This window comes from Onychostruthus taczanowskii, unplaced genomic scaffold (genome assembly GCF_017590055.1).
Source record: "Onychostruthus taczanowskii isolate IOZ18803 unplaced genomic scaffold, ASM1759005v1 scaffold1, whole genome shotgun sequence".
Classification (NCBI taxonomy): domain Eukaryota; kingdom Metazoa; phylum Chordata; class Aves; order Passeriformes; family Passeridae; genus Onychostruthus; species Onychostruthus taczanowskii.
Genome location: NW_024496525.1, coordinates 7,602,993 through 7,620,534, shown reverse-complemented (window position 1 = coordinate 7,620,534; position 17,542 = coordinate 7,602,993). Strand labels below are relative to the sequence as shown.

General features: G+C 39.4%; 1 protein-coding gene and 1 pseudogene across 1 annotated transcript in view; one reads left to right on the top strand and one right to left on the bottom strand.

Moving 5' to 3' along the window:
- DCAF5 (DDB1 and CUL4 associated factor 5) overlaps window positions 1-17,542 on the bottom strand; it is a 70,944-nt gene that overhangs the window by 20,843 nt on the left and 32,559 nt on the right. Inside the window, exon 6 of the mRNA XM_041395949.1 lies at window positions 15,442-15,655. Coding sequence (XP_041251883.1) covers window positions 15,442-15,655 — 214 coding nt within the window. The remainder of the gene's footprint in view (window positions 1-15,441; window positions 15,656-17,542) is intronic.
- Window positions 2,831-3,867, top strand: LOC121331588 (annotated as a pseudogene).

Sequence of the window (17,542 nt, the reverse complement as noted above, 5' to 3'; positions counted from 1 at the left end):
TGTGTCCTGTAAGACACAATGACCAATTGTGCAGGAAATGTCATGTCATTGCTCACAGAAAGCAATATACTACCTGCAAACAAAGACCATTGACCCCAGTATACTCTGGGGGTATATTGCTTTTTTTTTTCTTTTCTTTTTTGCTTTGGAGATAGCAATATTTAGAGTGCCGGTGCAGTGATGTGTAGTAACAGCAACTTGATGCACTGTCAAGGGTGTAAACAAGAGGACAAGACAAGAGATTTTTCCCCTTATCTGGCATTTTTCGAAACCACACCTGGGGTATTGTGTCTGGCTTGGGTCCCCCAACACAAGAGTGTTACTAACAAATTGGACAGAGAGTGGACAAGAGGCCTGCTGCAGCTGAAGGCCTGTGACCTGCAGGGAAAACTTAAGAGAACTGGTTTTGTTTAGCCAGGAGAAAGGGAAGGGACAGAGTGGACCTCAACAGTTTCCCATTCTTCAAAGGAATACTGAGCAGCCAGGGACAGACTCTCCTCAGAGTCATGCAGTGGGTACCCAGGAAGCAACAGTCAAAAGTCACAGCAAGGGAAATTCCAGCTGAGCACAAAGGAATAGCAAGTTCAGGAGCATAACAAACACTGCGACTCAGCACCAAAAAGACGGTGGAACCTCCACTCTTGCAAATCCAAAATTTACCTGAACAATTCCCTGAGCAATCGGATCTGACTTTGAAGATGCTCTGCTCCGAGAAGTAACTAAAGTTGAGGTGATCTCCAGAGCTCTCTTCTGACTGATTTTTTCAAAGATTGCCAAAATAAAAAGGGAAATAATTGTCTTGGTGGATTAGGGTTGGGCTTTAGGTCACAGGGGCAAGGGGAAGAAGGAGGGGAGAAGTGAACAGTGTCAGGAAAATGCCCACCTGAAACCTTTACGCTCCACCATGAAAGTACTAATGGCAAGACAGGCCACAGTGACAGGATCTGCAGCTCAGCACATGGACTTGCAGAAATTAAAGTGATCACAATTTGGGGAACTTAAAGGAAGAAATTGATGAAGTACCTTAAAATGGTTTACAGAATCATAGAAGGGATGAGGCTGGAAGGGACCTTTGGAAGTCATCTGGTCCAATCCAACCGCTCAAGCAGGGCCACCTAGGAGCTGACTTCCCAGGACCATGTCCACATGGCTCTAGAGTATCTCCAGTGGCAGAGATATTCAATCCAATCCCACCTACTTAAAAGAACCATGAAGTCCTTCATTATCATTTTCAAGCCTAATGACATTTACACTGATCAAACACACTTGGCTGTTGGAATAAATCAGCCAAGACTCCATTTTCTTCATGCAGAAAGCCAATCCTTTATTCACAAAGCTCATATTTGTAGGATATATCAGAAGGCACTGTGTTAAACCTAATTGGTCAGCAATACAGTGAAACTCAGTTCATTGGTCAGTAAGGGCTATTGTATATGTCTATCAAATTTCCCATCTCTAGATATGTTTTCATTTTTCCTTTGCAGCTTGTCATGGGACAAATCTTATTGTTTACAGAGGTGCATTTGTTTTTCACCCTCGGAATAGATTGTTGTGTTGCACAAACTTCTCATCCTCAAAATAGCTTCACATAGGAACTTGCAAATGGCTTGTTAGCTGCACTTAGAAGAAGTGACAGGCCAGCTTTGGCAATTTTAGCAGAGCAAGACCTGATTTCATAAGACCTTTCTTTTAAAATTCTTCCACCCTTTCTGTTAATTTTAAAAAGGCTCATATGTTCTGATGTTAAACCAGCTCGCTCTTGTGAAGGTATTATCTCATTAAGGTTATCACTGGTTATCTATTAGATATGGGATAAGATACATAAAAAAATAACATCTTACAAATAATGCCTATTATAAAATCAGTAAATTACAACATGTAATCAATATATCAGCAGTAATCACCTTAGGAAGTTGAGATAACACCTTTCTAAACACTCATGTACCTATGACAGTAAAATGAAACAAAGAAAAACACTAATACAGCTTACAATCAATAACAGCCATAATGTGGAATCAGAGCCACCTTATTTCTTAGAAGAAAACAACTATGTATCTTACAATGTAGAAAAACAATATTTAAATGTCTTGGATTGCAATGCAAGATGTAACCAGAAGTATATGCTCTATCACCATCTGTTAAAACCAGGTGGGGAAGTGTTCTTTTCTCTTCCATGACCCATCCCTCAGAACTCCAGGGAGATATCTTCTGTTAAAGGGCCAGCAGTTAAAACCAGGTGGGCAGTGTTCTTTAGCTATTCCAGACCCATCTTTCCTTCAGGAGACATCTTCTGTTAATGGGCCATTGGGTCTCACTGCATGACTGATACAATTAAATTATCCCACTATGACATGTTCCACCCAGGGGGAAGAGCCAAGCATTCCTACCTGGATATAATCTGAGATTTGGAGCAACACAGGCAGCCTTTTTCCACTGGGTTCCCAGACCCTTCTATGCCACCACTGGACATTCAGAAGAAAACTACACCCTTCTATAGGATCACTGCTTCAACAGAACCACATCTGTCACTCCAGGAGGACTGCAGCCACCATTTATTTGGAGTGCTACTAACACCATGACCAATAGGGTGTCAGGTGGTATTCTGACTTCGTCTGCTTGAGCAGTAAAATTTTTTTTTGTAAGCTAATTATCTCTAAACTTTAAAGAACTGCTGCAGATAAAATTTGAGGTTATAGGATTTAGTTAAGAGCTTAAAATTAATTGCTGCAAATAATCTTGGGAGGAGAGGAGAGCCGCGGGCTGGGCACGGGGAAGGTGCCAGAAGTGGCTCCATAGCAGCCGTGGTGGGGGAAGTGGCTCTGCTGTCCCCATGGCGCCCGTGTCCCGCTCCTCGCCTGCTCCCAAGCGCCACAGCTGCCGTTTGCGGTCCCTGTCCCACGAGCGCCATGGCTTGAGGCGCCTGAGCCACCAGCACAGCTGCAGCCAGTCCCAGAGACCTCCACACACCACAGGCACTGCCACCACGGCAAATGGCCAGAGAACTACCAGAAGGAGAAGGAGGAGATCCTGTGGCAGAGGAGACTCAATGAGAGAGAGAATTGGAGAGCTGGGAGCACCTGAAGTCTGGGGGCTGTCATCAAAAGTTCCTGACCCAGATTCTGATGAGAATGCACTGGTAGAAGATAAAGAGGTAAAATCTAAGAGTAATTCTTTGGAGTCCAGCTCAGAAGAGGAAAATAAGAAAAGGAAGAAGACACAAGAAAAAACACAAAGCATCCAAAAGAAAGCACAGGAAACATTCTGAGGACAGCATAAATGACTCAGAGTCTGAGCAGAACTCCAGTGATGAAGATAAAAAGAAAAGCAAGAAGAGATAAGAGAATAACAAAAATAAGTATAAGATAAAGAAAGCTAAGAAGAGCAGGATGGAATCCAGTGATTCAAGTAGTGAAGATTGCAGTGATTAAATGCTTCAAGAGGATGATCTCTGGATTGAGAGGTCAAAAAACACTAAAGCTGACAGATTGATTGGACCAGAGGCTCCCAAAACTCACACATCTCAGGATGCTAGACCTTTGAACTATGGACATGCCCTCCTGCCCAGTGAAGGTGCAGCCATGGCAGAGCACATAACAGCAGGGAAACGCATTCCCTGCAGAGGTGAACTCGGCTTGACAAGTGAAGAGGTTGCATCGTTTGAGAGCTCTGGTTACATCATGAGTGGCAGCAGACATCGCTGCATGGAAGCTGCATGTCTGTGTAAAGAGAACCAGATCTACAGCACAGAAGAAAAGAGAGCTCTGGCAACCTTCAACCAGGACGAGAGGAGGAAATGAGAGAATAAGATCCTTGGCAAGCTTTCAAGAGATGGTCTACAGAAAGACTAAAGGCAAAGAGGAAAAATAATGCTTCATTTGAGCTGTACACCACAGCTTGCACTACGTGGCAGCTAACCGTGTCCAGCTGTGATTTGAAAAAAGCTGCAGGTGATGCAGCACCTTTCACCCAACAGGGCCAAGCCTCAGGAGTGGATTACTTGTGTCAAGGAAACAGAGTTATTGTCATCAGATTTTCTTGGATGGTTTGTTTACCATCTACAAGGAATCCCTGTAAAGAGAAAGGCTACAAGGCAGGAACAGGCGGGGAAGATTAGAGGTGTCAATGTTCTGTGATCACTTTGAATCAGACAAGCCAAAGGATCCCATGGGAAGTTTTTGTTACCTAATGCCAATAAGCATGATTTTTTTAAATTCCATTTATTTTTATTAATCATAGGCTCATTTAGCTTGGGAAAGACCTTTAACAAGCTACCAGCACCAGTAGGAAAAATGAAGGAACTCCTGAGTTTCTGTTTTAAGATCCAGAACTGTCCACTATTATTTCACAAGTCTTAGAGATTTAGGTTTTTCTCCAAAACAGTTGAGTTTGGTTTGTGATTCAAACCAGATGTAAATATTTTGCAAAAGAGTTTGTAATTTAATATGGATGGGCTTCAGTTACTTTAGAGCAAGCAGATCACAACTGAGGAATAAAGTAACAGTAATAGAAGGGTCTGAGCTTTGGTCCACTGAAACACATGGTGAAGAACTAAGTGGCTTGCTTCTTTTTCTCCTGTGTTATACATAGGCATCAGTGCAGTGGGGTGCAGTGATTGGAACCCCTGGATGTACACAGGTGGTAACAAGGATGTATCTTTCAATTTATTTGAAATGTTTATGTTTATGGAAATGTTCTAGATTAAGCCCTTGTTTTAACTCCTGTAGTATTTTACTTTGTTCTGTTTCAGCAGTATGACATGGCTTGCTTTAACCTCTGGGCTTGGAGGCTTTGCTTAGGTGGTGGTTATCTTTGCTTCAACTTACAGATATATCTCCCAGAACTTCTTTTTCTCAAATGTTTTTGAAAACAAAATGGTTTTGAGAGGTGGGTTGTTTGTTTTTTGCTCTCCTAGGTTTTTTTTGGTTTTTTTGTTCCTCTAAGTCTAGCAGCAGAAATGTCTTGTATATTTGTATCAGGAAAATAAGAGTCCTAAATTCCTTTTAAAAAAAAAAAAAAAAAAAAAAGGAGCCTTTCCTTTACAATTCTTCTATCTTTCTACGCTTGGCTAAAGTATTCTGCAGTGAATTAAGAGAAAACAAGTAGGAATGAATTAAACATCTGCAATGCAATTATGTCCAGCCACAGAACAAGCTCAGCTCGGGTCTGAGCTGAAAAACTACTTATGGCTTTAATCTTGACATAAACCAGCCATTAGTAAATGCCAAAAGCATTAACTGATAAAGTCATGTACACAAGTTTGATGTTGTAAGCAATGTGCTGTGAGTAGTGAACTTTTTATAGAAAATTAAATTTTATTTTGATGGATATGTCTGCCAATAATCACCAGAAATTGATCATATTTCACAAAATATCCAAGTATTTTGTATCTCTGCCATTACACTGCCCCCACTGTAACAGCCAGCATTGTTTTCCACTCTCTTTCCCTGTAAGGATACCTCTGGGGTACATGTTTTCCTGCTGTTCTCACAACATAGGATTGAATTCCCAAATGCATTTATCTTTTTCTGCAAGACTAGGTGATATGGGTCTGAAAAGTGGAAAGCAGCTTTTCTGGTCAAGACTAAGACATTGCCAGAAGAACCTCATGACTGCAGCCATTGCAAGAACAACGTGCCACATGAAGCTTCAAGGGTGGACACCCAAGCCACCAAAGTCACAAACATGCCTGATATCACTTGCATGACATTTGGAAAACAATCCTCAATTCCAATTAGTACTCTGCACAAGACAATCAGAACCTAAGGCCTCTAGAGAGCACAGCTGGACTGATGTTACTAGGACATTTACAGGACCATTTGTGAAAATTTTTCTTTGATATATTCATTACTAATATAACAATAAACGAATAGTTCACTGCACTAGTTCACAGTTGTAGAATAAGGATTAAGAAAACAAAGAAATCAGTCCCTATTACTAGAAAAAGAAATAATTACCAATAAGTTCACCAAACTCGAGTTAATAAGGCTCAAATCCTGAGAGAATGGAGTAGACTTCTTAAAATTAAGGAACAGAAAGGAAAAAATATAAGGGCTTGAGGAAGGGTAGATGAAAGAATGTCATCCTGCATACGGTTAGGCTCCACTTTAATTGTGAACAAGGATTTTTGGTCCCGAGGGGATAGATTCCTAGCAGAGTACCTTATATTCACTCACTTTAAGAACAAAAGCCCAGATAATCAAATCACAGAGGCAAGCCAGGGGGAGGCAAAAACTGTCTCTGTGCATTCACAGAGACAGCTAAATAGCTAAGACATCAGGCACTGTCCTCCTTCCACCTTCCCCCCTAAAGACAAACTCAAGCTGAACATAACCTCAAGAACCACTGCAGTGCTGAGTTAGACCCTGCATGAGGAGCTCAGATGTCTGGGGAGAACAGACCAATATTAAACCCACCTGTTTCACTGTCTGCCTTTTTGCTGCTGTATCTGACCAGGACTTCAGAAATCAACATGTACGATATTCATGCAACCACAAGATTAGACAGAAAAAACACTTGCTGTTAATACTGGAATTTTTTTGGAAGGACAGAGTCAGCTTCTATGCCTAGCTGTTAGCAACTATGACAGGAAAAGGCTTCCAGATGACTATGAGCTGCTGATTCAGAAGTTTGCCTTAGAAGGAAGAAAACTCTCAGGCATGGTTAGAGTCTGCTCCTGGGAAGAAAACACCAATTCAGTCTGAGTTTCAAGTACACAAAAAATGCTTAAAATGAACCACCATCAGGAATCTGAAAGAATTACGTTGGACTAGCACTCCCCACTCATTCCACTGTAACTCTTCTCATTTTCTCTTTCCCTAAGGAAATTACAGCAGTTGATATAAATAAATGAAGATCTAATCTGCTTCTGTAGTCTAGTAACAGTAGCATTAGCATTGCATTTTGCAGAGTACTACCACTCTAGGGAATTTATTTTTTGTTCATAGCACTGCCAATTTGAAAGCTTTCAAAATCCCACAAGCTACATTTCTTCAGGTGCTACTAAATATGGATTATTTCAATAAAATGTTATCTAAATTGCACCTTATTTTAGTCTCCAATACCCACATTTTCTGCTCCCATAAAATGTCCTATTGCTTATGACCCACATCAGAGAGATTTTTGAGCTTTTGGCCCTAGATAAAGGACTAGCAGACATGGGTCATTTTTCCAAGAGTATCAGCAAGTCTCTTGAATGGCCCTACCAATGTAGGAGAGAACAAGAAGAATACAGGAGCCTGTCTTAAATGCACAAATCAAAAAGCACCATCACCATATAATTATAAAAGCATGCACAAACAACAGATAAAGGCACAGAAATTATAACCATTTTAAAAGCAAGTACTGCTAAGTTACTAGCAGGAAAATGCTTGTCAGACTCGAATTTCGTGCTGCTGTTTACAGCTTTGAAAGAGACTAAACTTCTTAAATCTCAATTCCCACTCACTTGGGCATGTCTGCCCTTTCTTCAGAGGGGCCAATGGAACTTGGTGCAGAAAAGATCAGAGCAGACAGAATTTCTCTCAGGGTTTTAGTGAGCTGTCCCTTGGCTTCATCAAGTAGTGCAAAACCCACATGCTGGGAGAGAAGCACAGAAGCACTCAAATTTGAAACAGGCTGGTGGTGCTTTGCATACGTCCTTTAAGAGACAGGATGTACAGGCCCTTTATTTTACCTGTAACACAACATAATTAATTGGTGTGGTGTAGACTTTTGGTTCTTTTCCTATGATAACAGATAAAGAATCTGGTTTGGGGCAGTCTGCTAGGCTCAAGTCGTAATTCCTGGAGACTCACACATCATTTCTGTGGTGGAATATGCACTGATAAGCATTGAGGAAAACACAGCTTGACATGAAGCATCACTGAAGTCTGAAAAACATTGTTTGTCCAAAATAGACTAGAATTGACAGCAATCAGCTGTGGAAAAGGAACCCATTTACATTAAGAATATAAAAACTGTATATTTATCCAAGGAGGAAAGGTTTCCTAAGTAAACAAGGTTTATGCCATTTTGTTCTTTGTGACAGCTCTCGATCTCCGAGAACTTCTAAGCCTAACAGCCAATTTCAAATTTAACAAAGAAGCTGAGGATTCTGGAATTACGGACTGTACAGAAATATTCTTTTACAAAAGGGCAGCTGTCACACAGACAGGAGAGAGATACCCTGTAAGTAGCCACTGAAATCAAAGCAGTACCATAGGTACATCCTACTAACTAAACATCAGGAAACCCCAAAGGGTTGAACCCAACAAAATCCCAGGGTGAACATGACAATCTGCTTCTCATGGAGCTATTTCAAGGGGGATAAGCAAGCTATAAACAAAAAGAAGCAAACTGTAAGAAAGCTGCCCTCATACACACTGTATGTGATTGTGTATGTGTGTATGTATAAATGTATGTATATAAAAACCACAACCATGAACACCAGCCTTGTTATATATTACATTTTGTATGAGAAGTATTTGACAAAAGAGAAACAAAATTTTTTTAGAGCTTCTTCTAGACCTTTTGTGGTGTCAAGACTGCTCTACACATCTTATGAAAAAAAGCTTCCCCTGCTATTTTTCCATTTTTAAAAATGACTGATAATTTACAATTTGATCATAATTTCATGTTGTCTGCATTTTCTGTAGGTAGGAAACCCACAGATTTACTTTCAATCCATTGTTATTGTTAGATTATCTACTAACCAGACAGGAAACAAAGTAAGGACACAACTATGGAGGAGGAAAAGACATTTTCCAAAATAATCAAGAAACAAACAAGCAAGGAAACAACAAGGAAAAACAAGTAAGTACAACAGCCAATTAGTCAAGTATTTCCATTTATTTGCAATTCTTGATCTGTCAGGCTGGTACCTTTATGTTGATGAACCTAGGTGTTGATGAATCTAGATTTTTAGTATAGTTTCCACTGAGTAAAGCTTGAAAGACTGCTGTAATCATCACTGGCTGACTTCCCCAGCAGGTCTGTTCCCACCCACATGTCTTCTGCTAACACTGGAACCCCTAACAGCAGTGGTCTGATTCAGTAATTACAGCAGTAAAACCTCACACAAATTGTCATGAGTCAATCAATATGGTATTGCCATTTTTGTATTTCAGCCAAATTCTATAGGGTCAGCCACTAACCTCTTATTCCTGTGTTTCAAAGAAAAAACTTAAAGTAAGAGGAGACATAACTGAGGAAGTTCTCTCTAAGATATGTTTTGGAGAACTTACGGCTAAGAAAAGAATTTGTCTACAAGGTATCTACACAGACAACCTTTTATCTTCTACTTGATAATAAATTTTGGGGCACAAATTATGGTTTGGTTTTGGTTTTTTTTTTCAATACTTAACAAATTCAAAGAGAGCTCACAGCACTGTGAAAACAGACATCGTTTTTCACACCGGCCAGGACAGCCTGTACTCTTCACATACTACGCTGTACTCCTTGAGACCGTTTTTCAAGAGGCTGAAACTGGCACAAAAAAGAGCTTAAATGTTTTCCATCTCAGCCAGAGACTCAAACAGGTGAGTCCAAAAGGCTTTTTAACAACAGAAGCTTTGTTCCTCAGTAAGAAGCATGCCTATCTCATGAACTGGAAAAAGTAAAGCTGTGAGACACAGCAGACTGGAGAAATACAAATTCCTTCTAGTACATAAATTTCAAAGCCAAAAATTTGTATTCCCACTCCCTAAATCCCTACTCCTAGAAGCAGCCAACTCTGTGTGGGACAGTTTCAAATGCTTACAGAAGCATCATTGAGGATAATCCATCAACATTTTTACAGCTGCCTTTTTGTAATGCAGAAAGGCCATAACAGGAATTCTATTAATGATCAAAAGCAACTTAAAAATCCTTACTGAGGATTTCTATGGCAGGGAAAACATCTTTATTACATTACAAAGAAATCAACAAGTTTATCTGAGCATATGAGAGGTGCTACTAACTACAGATCTCCCATGATGTACTATGAGGAACGCAAAGCCTGAAATATTCAAAGTCTCCTGAGTCTGAGTTCCACTCCACCAGAATTTAATTTCAGTATGTGTCCTTTTGGGCTTATGTATTGCTGTGCAGATGTCCAAAATCCTCCCCCAAGGGCTTATAGGAAGTCAGAAAAGGGAGACAGGAAATGGGGCTGGCAGGATGCACCAGGAATGGGGGAAGAGGCAATCAGAACTGGTTAAAGAAAACTCATGGCTCCTGCTGTTGAGACCTTGACTCGGAAGAGGCATTTTGAGTATGACTCTCCCAATGTCAATTACCAAAAATAATGGGGGAAAATTAATAAATAATTTCACTGCTAGATACATCTCTTGCATGGACTTTATATGTATGTAGTATGTATATAGATAGAATTTAAACTGCTATTTAGATAAAGCAAAAACCAAAATACAGTGTCATCAATAATTCTTGGAAGAAACCAAATTTAAGAGAGAGTCATACATTGATTTTCTTTTTATCCAAACACAGCAACATATTTGCACACTGAATGCTTTTCATATAATAAGAAATGCTGACTGCAATAAGCTACTATTCATTAGGAAGTCTTCCGTGCACAGGAAACTTAAAATGCATTCTCTAAAATAATAATTCCCTTTCATCTTGCTGGTTCTTAAACCTAGACATTGATAAGCATTACTTCCTGTGATAAATGACCTTCAAATTAGATGACACAAAGAACACCACTGAAGAAAAGTTCTCTTTCTTTACAAAGACAATATACAACCATACAAGACCCCTGGCACCTATACAGCTAACTTTGTTTTTGGAAGAGTTACATTAATGAAATAATTGTGTCCTGCAAAAGCTGGCTTGTCCCTAACCAGGGCTATTCAGAACACGAATGTCAACATAATGAGGGCTGTAACTTTATAGGGAGTTGGAGCAGCCTTGCAGTACCGTAAGCAGTGCATTCCTGAAACTCTCCTATACCAGTGTAATGTCAACAGAAAAGGCTGAGTGGTGATGTAATGTCTGAGGGCATGCCAGAGTCAAGACACTTTTTGTTTGATTCACAGGGTACAAGTTATTTCTCCCCACCCCCGCCTTTTTAAAACAGGCAATACGCAGTTGATTTTACAACCACAAGCCTTATAGAGCCTCACATTATCTACACAGGGAAAAACAGGAATGAACTGATAGCATTCATCATTGTGACACAGGCAACAATTCTTAAGCAAGAAAACTTTTTGGACTATTTTAGTTTGGAGAGTGGTTGTGTTTTGTGGTTTCTTTCTGGGCCTTTTTTTTGCTGTTGCCCATCACTATAGCCCCTGAGGCTCCTACACTTAAATACACATTTGGTTGTGTACCTAAAGTCCTGCAATACTTTCTGTATCCTCAGATATAAAATATTTTCTCTATACCAGTCAAGCAACTAAAAATCCTTAGTATTTAATCAACATTTCCCAAATTCTAATGCTGACAAGAAGAATAGAAACTCACCCAGCACCGTGACATGACTAGACAGTGTCACACATTTATTATTTGTATATAAGCAAACACTTGTGCACACTAAAGTTAGTGGGACTTGGGTGTATAAAAAACTGTTTTTAAAATTGTGGACCTGGATGCCCAGAAGAATGGATAAATTATGTTCTTACACAAATCTCTATAGCCAACAAAGGCAATGGGAAGCTGAGAGTCATGCTCAATCCATCCAGCCTACATTACCCTTCCTCTCTTTCACAGCTGTGTGACTCAAGTGAGCTCCTGGATAATGCAAACGCCTTACCACTTTGAGCCTGTTCATCAACCAACATCAGAGCTCTTCCTCAAAAAGTAGAAAAATGGGTGTCACGTGAATAGGTCATTACACCAATGACAAGGACAAAAGAAAAAATTCTGAGAGGATCACATGAAGGTAAGTTTAAATGGGTGCAAATAAAATATCAGCTAAACAATGCCTCTCAAACTTTGGTAGTTGCAAGAAACAAAAAAAGCATGATTGTGGCATTTCTAGGAAAAATGCTCATGTATATTTAAAAAAAATATATTTTTATGTGTATATGTACACACATTCCTCATTGACTGTGAAGTCAGGCTCACAAGGACTAGGACAATAATGCTTTTGGAGGCAAACAACAGTTTGCAAGGCCACAAAGAGAAACAAAGCAGTTCATCCTCTAAGATCCCCATCACTTAGCTTGTGCTGCAACACACAATACCTGCAATGATTCAAAATCACATAAGCATTTCAGAATGTGTTCTTAAAAAAACCCCAAAAAACAAAAAAAACCCCATTGTAGTTAACAAGGAAATCTTCCCAGATTTGGTATCTTAAATCATTAATGATATATCATTCTTTGCTAAGAGGTTTCAATCTCAGATGCTCCAGTAAAAGGGGGTATACAGATCACTGCACACCTGCTGGTAGGAGGTTTCCCTCTAGAGTGACACATCATGAGTTCTGGCTCCAAGTCCTTTTGAGTACCTATCAAAATCTGTGAGCACTAAAAAAGCAATACTGAGAAAATATTAGAAAGTCTAACTCCCATCAACAGACAAACCAATCAAACTGTTCCCTAGCTAGTAGTCTGTGTTTTGTTTCTGTAAAGAAATTTCATCGATTTAACACACATACCTTGTCAAAGTAAGAACAACACTTCTGGTCATTTTGGGAACTCAAGCATTTGGGTTCTTAAGATATAAGGGCAATCTTCAAGAGAACTCTTGTGTGCTTGCAGCTCAGAATGTGCTCATTTCTGCCATACCAGAATGCAATCCATATGGAACAGGGTGCTATTTACCTTTACTGTGGATTTTCACCACTGTATTAAAACAAATTTCCAAAGGCCACCCAAAACTAACAGTTATGGCGTTTTAAACCCTGGTGGCCATAATTTACAAGAAAACTTCCTGTGAGCAAACCATTTGCTATGTACAAACTTCAGAGGAAGATTAGCAAAGGCTACAGTTCTGTGAGAAGCTGAGTCTAACAGAGCCGAAAGGCCATCTCTCCATCTCCCATCTATCTTCTGATCCCTATATCACATCCAAATGCTTGTCAGAGCTGTCTGAGTGTCAGTACAAGTCATTAACCCAGGGAAATATGTAAATGCTGCTGCCAAGTTAGGAAGTGGTAGCAGTGAAAGGTCTTGCATTACCTCTGCTGGACAAGAAAGGCCTCCCCCTTTCAGCAGCTCACTTTTTTCCCAATGTAATTGCATTCTAAACAGTGATGAGCTAAGGATAATCCTTATTATCCTTAACTTTAACTCTTATTTGAATTAAAATGTAGTATAGAAATGCAACTTTATGAAGTGAACTACCTGTGCAGACAACAAATAATAGTTTCTGAACACAAGAGATTCCATTTTTAATTTACTGTGCTCTGTAAGAAAGGTACAACCTCAGATTAAAAAAGAAAAAAATATCAAGTTGGCAGTTTAATAAAGATGAAAAGAAGAATTGAAGACAGAGAAAATCAGAGGTTCAATGTGAAAAAACTGCTGAAGAAGCCTTCCTACCACAATTTGAAAGCAACTTTCTTATCCACTTTCAAATGAAGTCCTTTCAAATGAGCCTTAGCCCACACAAAATTTTGATCCTATGAGGAAATACAAGCAAGGTGTTCTGTGATGCTTACTTTGCATGGATCTCAAATGAAAGACATTCTTTATAAAGGCTAAGAACAGCAATATTAAAAGGGAGAGGCAACTGGAGCTAGATTAAATTGGATACAGAATTATTTCTTCTTTTGATGAATTCTGATTTGCAGGGGTGAAGACTTGTATACATTATACAAAGCATACTCGTTGTATAGAAGGGCAAAACTCAAAAAAATTGGTTTTTTTATTCACCTTGTCTATCTTACAGTAGGTTCCAACTCCAATCTTCTTTTCTAGATACACCTGCAACTGGAATTGGGTTCCCTGTAAAAGGCAGTCCCTAAGGGCTATCCCTAGTGTTGACAATCTTAGCCACTGAATTTGAACATTACTGGACAGTTTCAGACACAGAGCTGGAGCATGTGTTGGCATTTTCTGCATTCATTATCATTTTTCCTTCCAGTTGGAAGATGGCTATGAGCTTGTATCTAAATGTCAAATTCCACATCTCTCTAACATTCCACAGAAAAGTTCATCTTCTCTATTAGCTCTGTATAGTTTTATGAGAGACTATAACTGTCTTTTGCTGATTTCTAACTTATTAGCAGCATTACCTGCTGCTACTTATCCAAACAGAAAGTCTGTCAAGCCACAAGAATATAAAGTTTTTAAAAAATGCAGGCTCCTGAAGTATCGAATCTGCCTTATACAGAACAGACATACTCCTCCTGCTATACCCAGAAGAAAATGCCTTAGAAAGCAGAGCAACATATACTTAGACTTTTCTCTACATCTTTAGTAACAAATGAGAAGCTAAATTATGTGTCAGAGTGTACACAAAATTTAAGCTCTACACTGAGTTCCAGAGGAGAAAAGTGTGTTATCTTTAGGCTGACTAAATAATGGACCACAAATTATCAGTGGTTTTCTTCTTAACCAACACATGTGTTTTCCCATGCTTTATAGTAAGCCACTCAATTGTTTTAAATGAGTTTCATTATCACATTTTCACATTTTTGTCAAATAATATTCAGAACTAAGGAAGACTGCTCAAGTTCAATGACATGAATGTATTTCCTACTTGCAATCTGAAAGAAGCTCAACTCTGCCTCCTGCAGCAGCAGCATTAGAATTAGTGATGAAATTCTGGCTGCAAGAATTTTGCTGATGACAGTTAAGAAATTTTCAGATCATAGTTTGATACTATCATAGCTTGAAAGTACATCTTTTGCCCTCAAACAGCGCCTTTGGTTATTAAATACAGCTGTCCAAAGACAATATCTGGCTCTAGAATCATATGAACTTCCGTTAGCCACTTTATGTGTGACCTATTTCTTTGTGATCAGTAGTAGGGACAGAGCCCTGCCTCAGTGAAGTAACAGACTATCCCTTCCTAACCAGCTGCCATCACCATTTACAGAACACTGACCTACCAATACCTTATTCTACCTGATCTAGTAGTCGAGTATTGAAAGAGAAACACTATAATTTGAAATAAGAATTCATAACCCCATAAATACACAATATTTAAATTTTGTGGGGTTGCCTCTACACCACTCTGTAACAAAATTGAAATGCAAGGAAGATGCTTCCTTATCATATGTAGGTGAGTAGATAACATTGTATTAACTGGACCTAAAAAGACAGCAAATATTTTCTTCTGCATATAATCTTCCAAGTAAGTATTAGATCACATCAAACAACAGGTAAAACCTCTCATGTGTTTTGGTATATGTTTTCCTTCTTTCAGAGCCCACATTGCAAAACAGTTCTGAATAAGCCTGTACGTGTCCTGCTTCCTGTGTTATCTGCTGATTCAGAAAGAAGCCACCCTCACAAAGGTGTTCTCAAACAGTCATGGAAACCCTGGAGACTCCGGGCAGCACTGCTTGCTTATTACCTGATCACGATCACCTGCAAAACAGCAGCTCTTCATGGTGCAGGAGTTGAAGTAGCCCTGGTTGTCAAACTGGAAGACGGGCAGGCGGCAGTGGATGTCGTAGAGCACGGGGGGCAGGCGCCGCCGCAGGGCCAGCAGCTGGGTGCCATTGCTGTTGAACCGCACGCTCATGGCACTCTGAAGGGAAAGGTTCCCACCATAGCGGAGCAGGGAACTGGGGAAAGACAAGTGGGAGTCGGTGAGATGGGCTGCACAAACCAACTCAACTACTTGAAGACAGAACACTCTTTAACCTTACTGAGGCTTTTCAAACAAACAAGCCCAGAAAACTAGAATCTTATTTAGTTTCTGCTTTCAATTCCTGAAAAATCTTAATATGAAACCTGAATGACAAGCTATCAAAATGCTATGTTTTTAAAGTCTTCAGAACAGAGAAGTTAAAGACTGTAAATAGTTTTGTTAATAAAAAGTACATTTCCTGCATAGGAGCCAAGTGGGGCAGAGCACTTAGCCTTAAAAAGGCTGTCCTTTTATTTCTGGGATGTCTGCCTTTGAGACTGACCCTACCAGCATTCAGCCCTTTTCGTTAGCTGGTTCTTGAACCAAGCAGTCTTTTACCCTTGCTCTGGCACCAGATGGCATTTTCTCCAAATGTAGACAGGCTGGCCGTTCTCTCTCTTCTGCTTCTATTTATATCTCTACAGGGCATCAGAGGATGTTTAAACTCCACAATCAGTTCCAGATGTCTTAAATAAAAGGACATCTTACTAACATGTTATTGCAAGAAATGCTAAAATAAGTCACTTAGCTAATCTTGAACTAGCTTCATCTAAAAATACTGCCAAGTAGGCAAGACAATTATGTTATCACATGACATTATTACCTAAAACTCTCATGTGGCAGGATTAGCTGGTTTCCTTGTCCCATATAAGGCTGTATATTCAGAGCTGGAGTATTTGTATCCATTCTTATTGACATACACAAAACAAACCCAAAGGTTCACACGTTTCCATACTCTCTTTAAAAAAGTAACAGAAATGGAATTTGTTCCATAAAGGAACCTAAAGTTAATCAAAGCACACCTTAAATGCAACTTGTACAGATTTTTTGTTCTTTTCAAAGACTTAATTCAATCTGTGTACTTGAAGTGATTATGTATATGGAAAGCGAGACAAAGATGGAAGACATTTTTTCTCTTTTTTGTTCAGTGATCACTGAAACCTTCCTAAACAGGACTAAAGCTCAATTTTTTGTTAACACTTCTGTTTTGAGCAATAACCATCAAATCTTGTTGAGAGCTGTGACTTTTATGCCCTTCTGGACCAGAAAAAGCATGCCAGCTAAGAATTTGTAAATTCTAGAGGGAAGCTTACTCACAGATTTTAATGCATACCACCTTCTGATATAACCCTTTGCCCCAACAACTGTGAAGAATGAGTCACTCCACATGGATGGGAAGCCACATTCCATGCAGGTCGAAACATGCATCATTGCCTGAGATACCGTAAAGTTAAAAAAACCATTGTTCCTAAGCCAGAGTTAAACAAAACCAACACAAAATATAAGACTCTATAAGACATAATGAATGCCCTAGCAATATGCTGCTCTCTCACACACACACTCTTTGTGCACTGAACAGTCAAAGCCAGGGTGCCACAAAGGCACCAAAAGTCACATTTTCAAAGCCAACTAACTAGTAAGTTCTTAAGGCTGGGCACCAAAACTTCAGAACACTTCTATCAGCGTGAACAGTCCTGGTGTCTCATGTTCTCCTCCTCCAAGGCAAAGTTGCCAAGCTTTTATTAATCATGTTCAAGGTATTTAATTAAAACATGAGAGAATTTAATACTAGAAACTGTAAGATTAGAGACAAGGATTTAGGATCCCTCCCATGAGCCTCAGTTAATTTCTGTTAATTGAGATCAATAAAGCACTCACCTCAAAATACTCAGTCAGTCATTAAAAATCAAAACAAAACAAGATAACCAAAACACATATGATATTTTTGCCTTCCCTCTTCTGATAGGTCTTAGCAAGCCATTTATTTTTCTATGGAATTTTCCACTTTCTTCAAAAAGGACAAACAAGTTAAAACATCTTA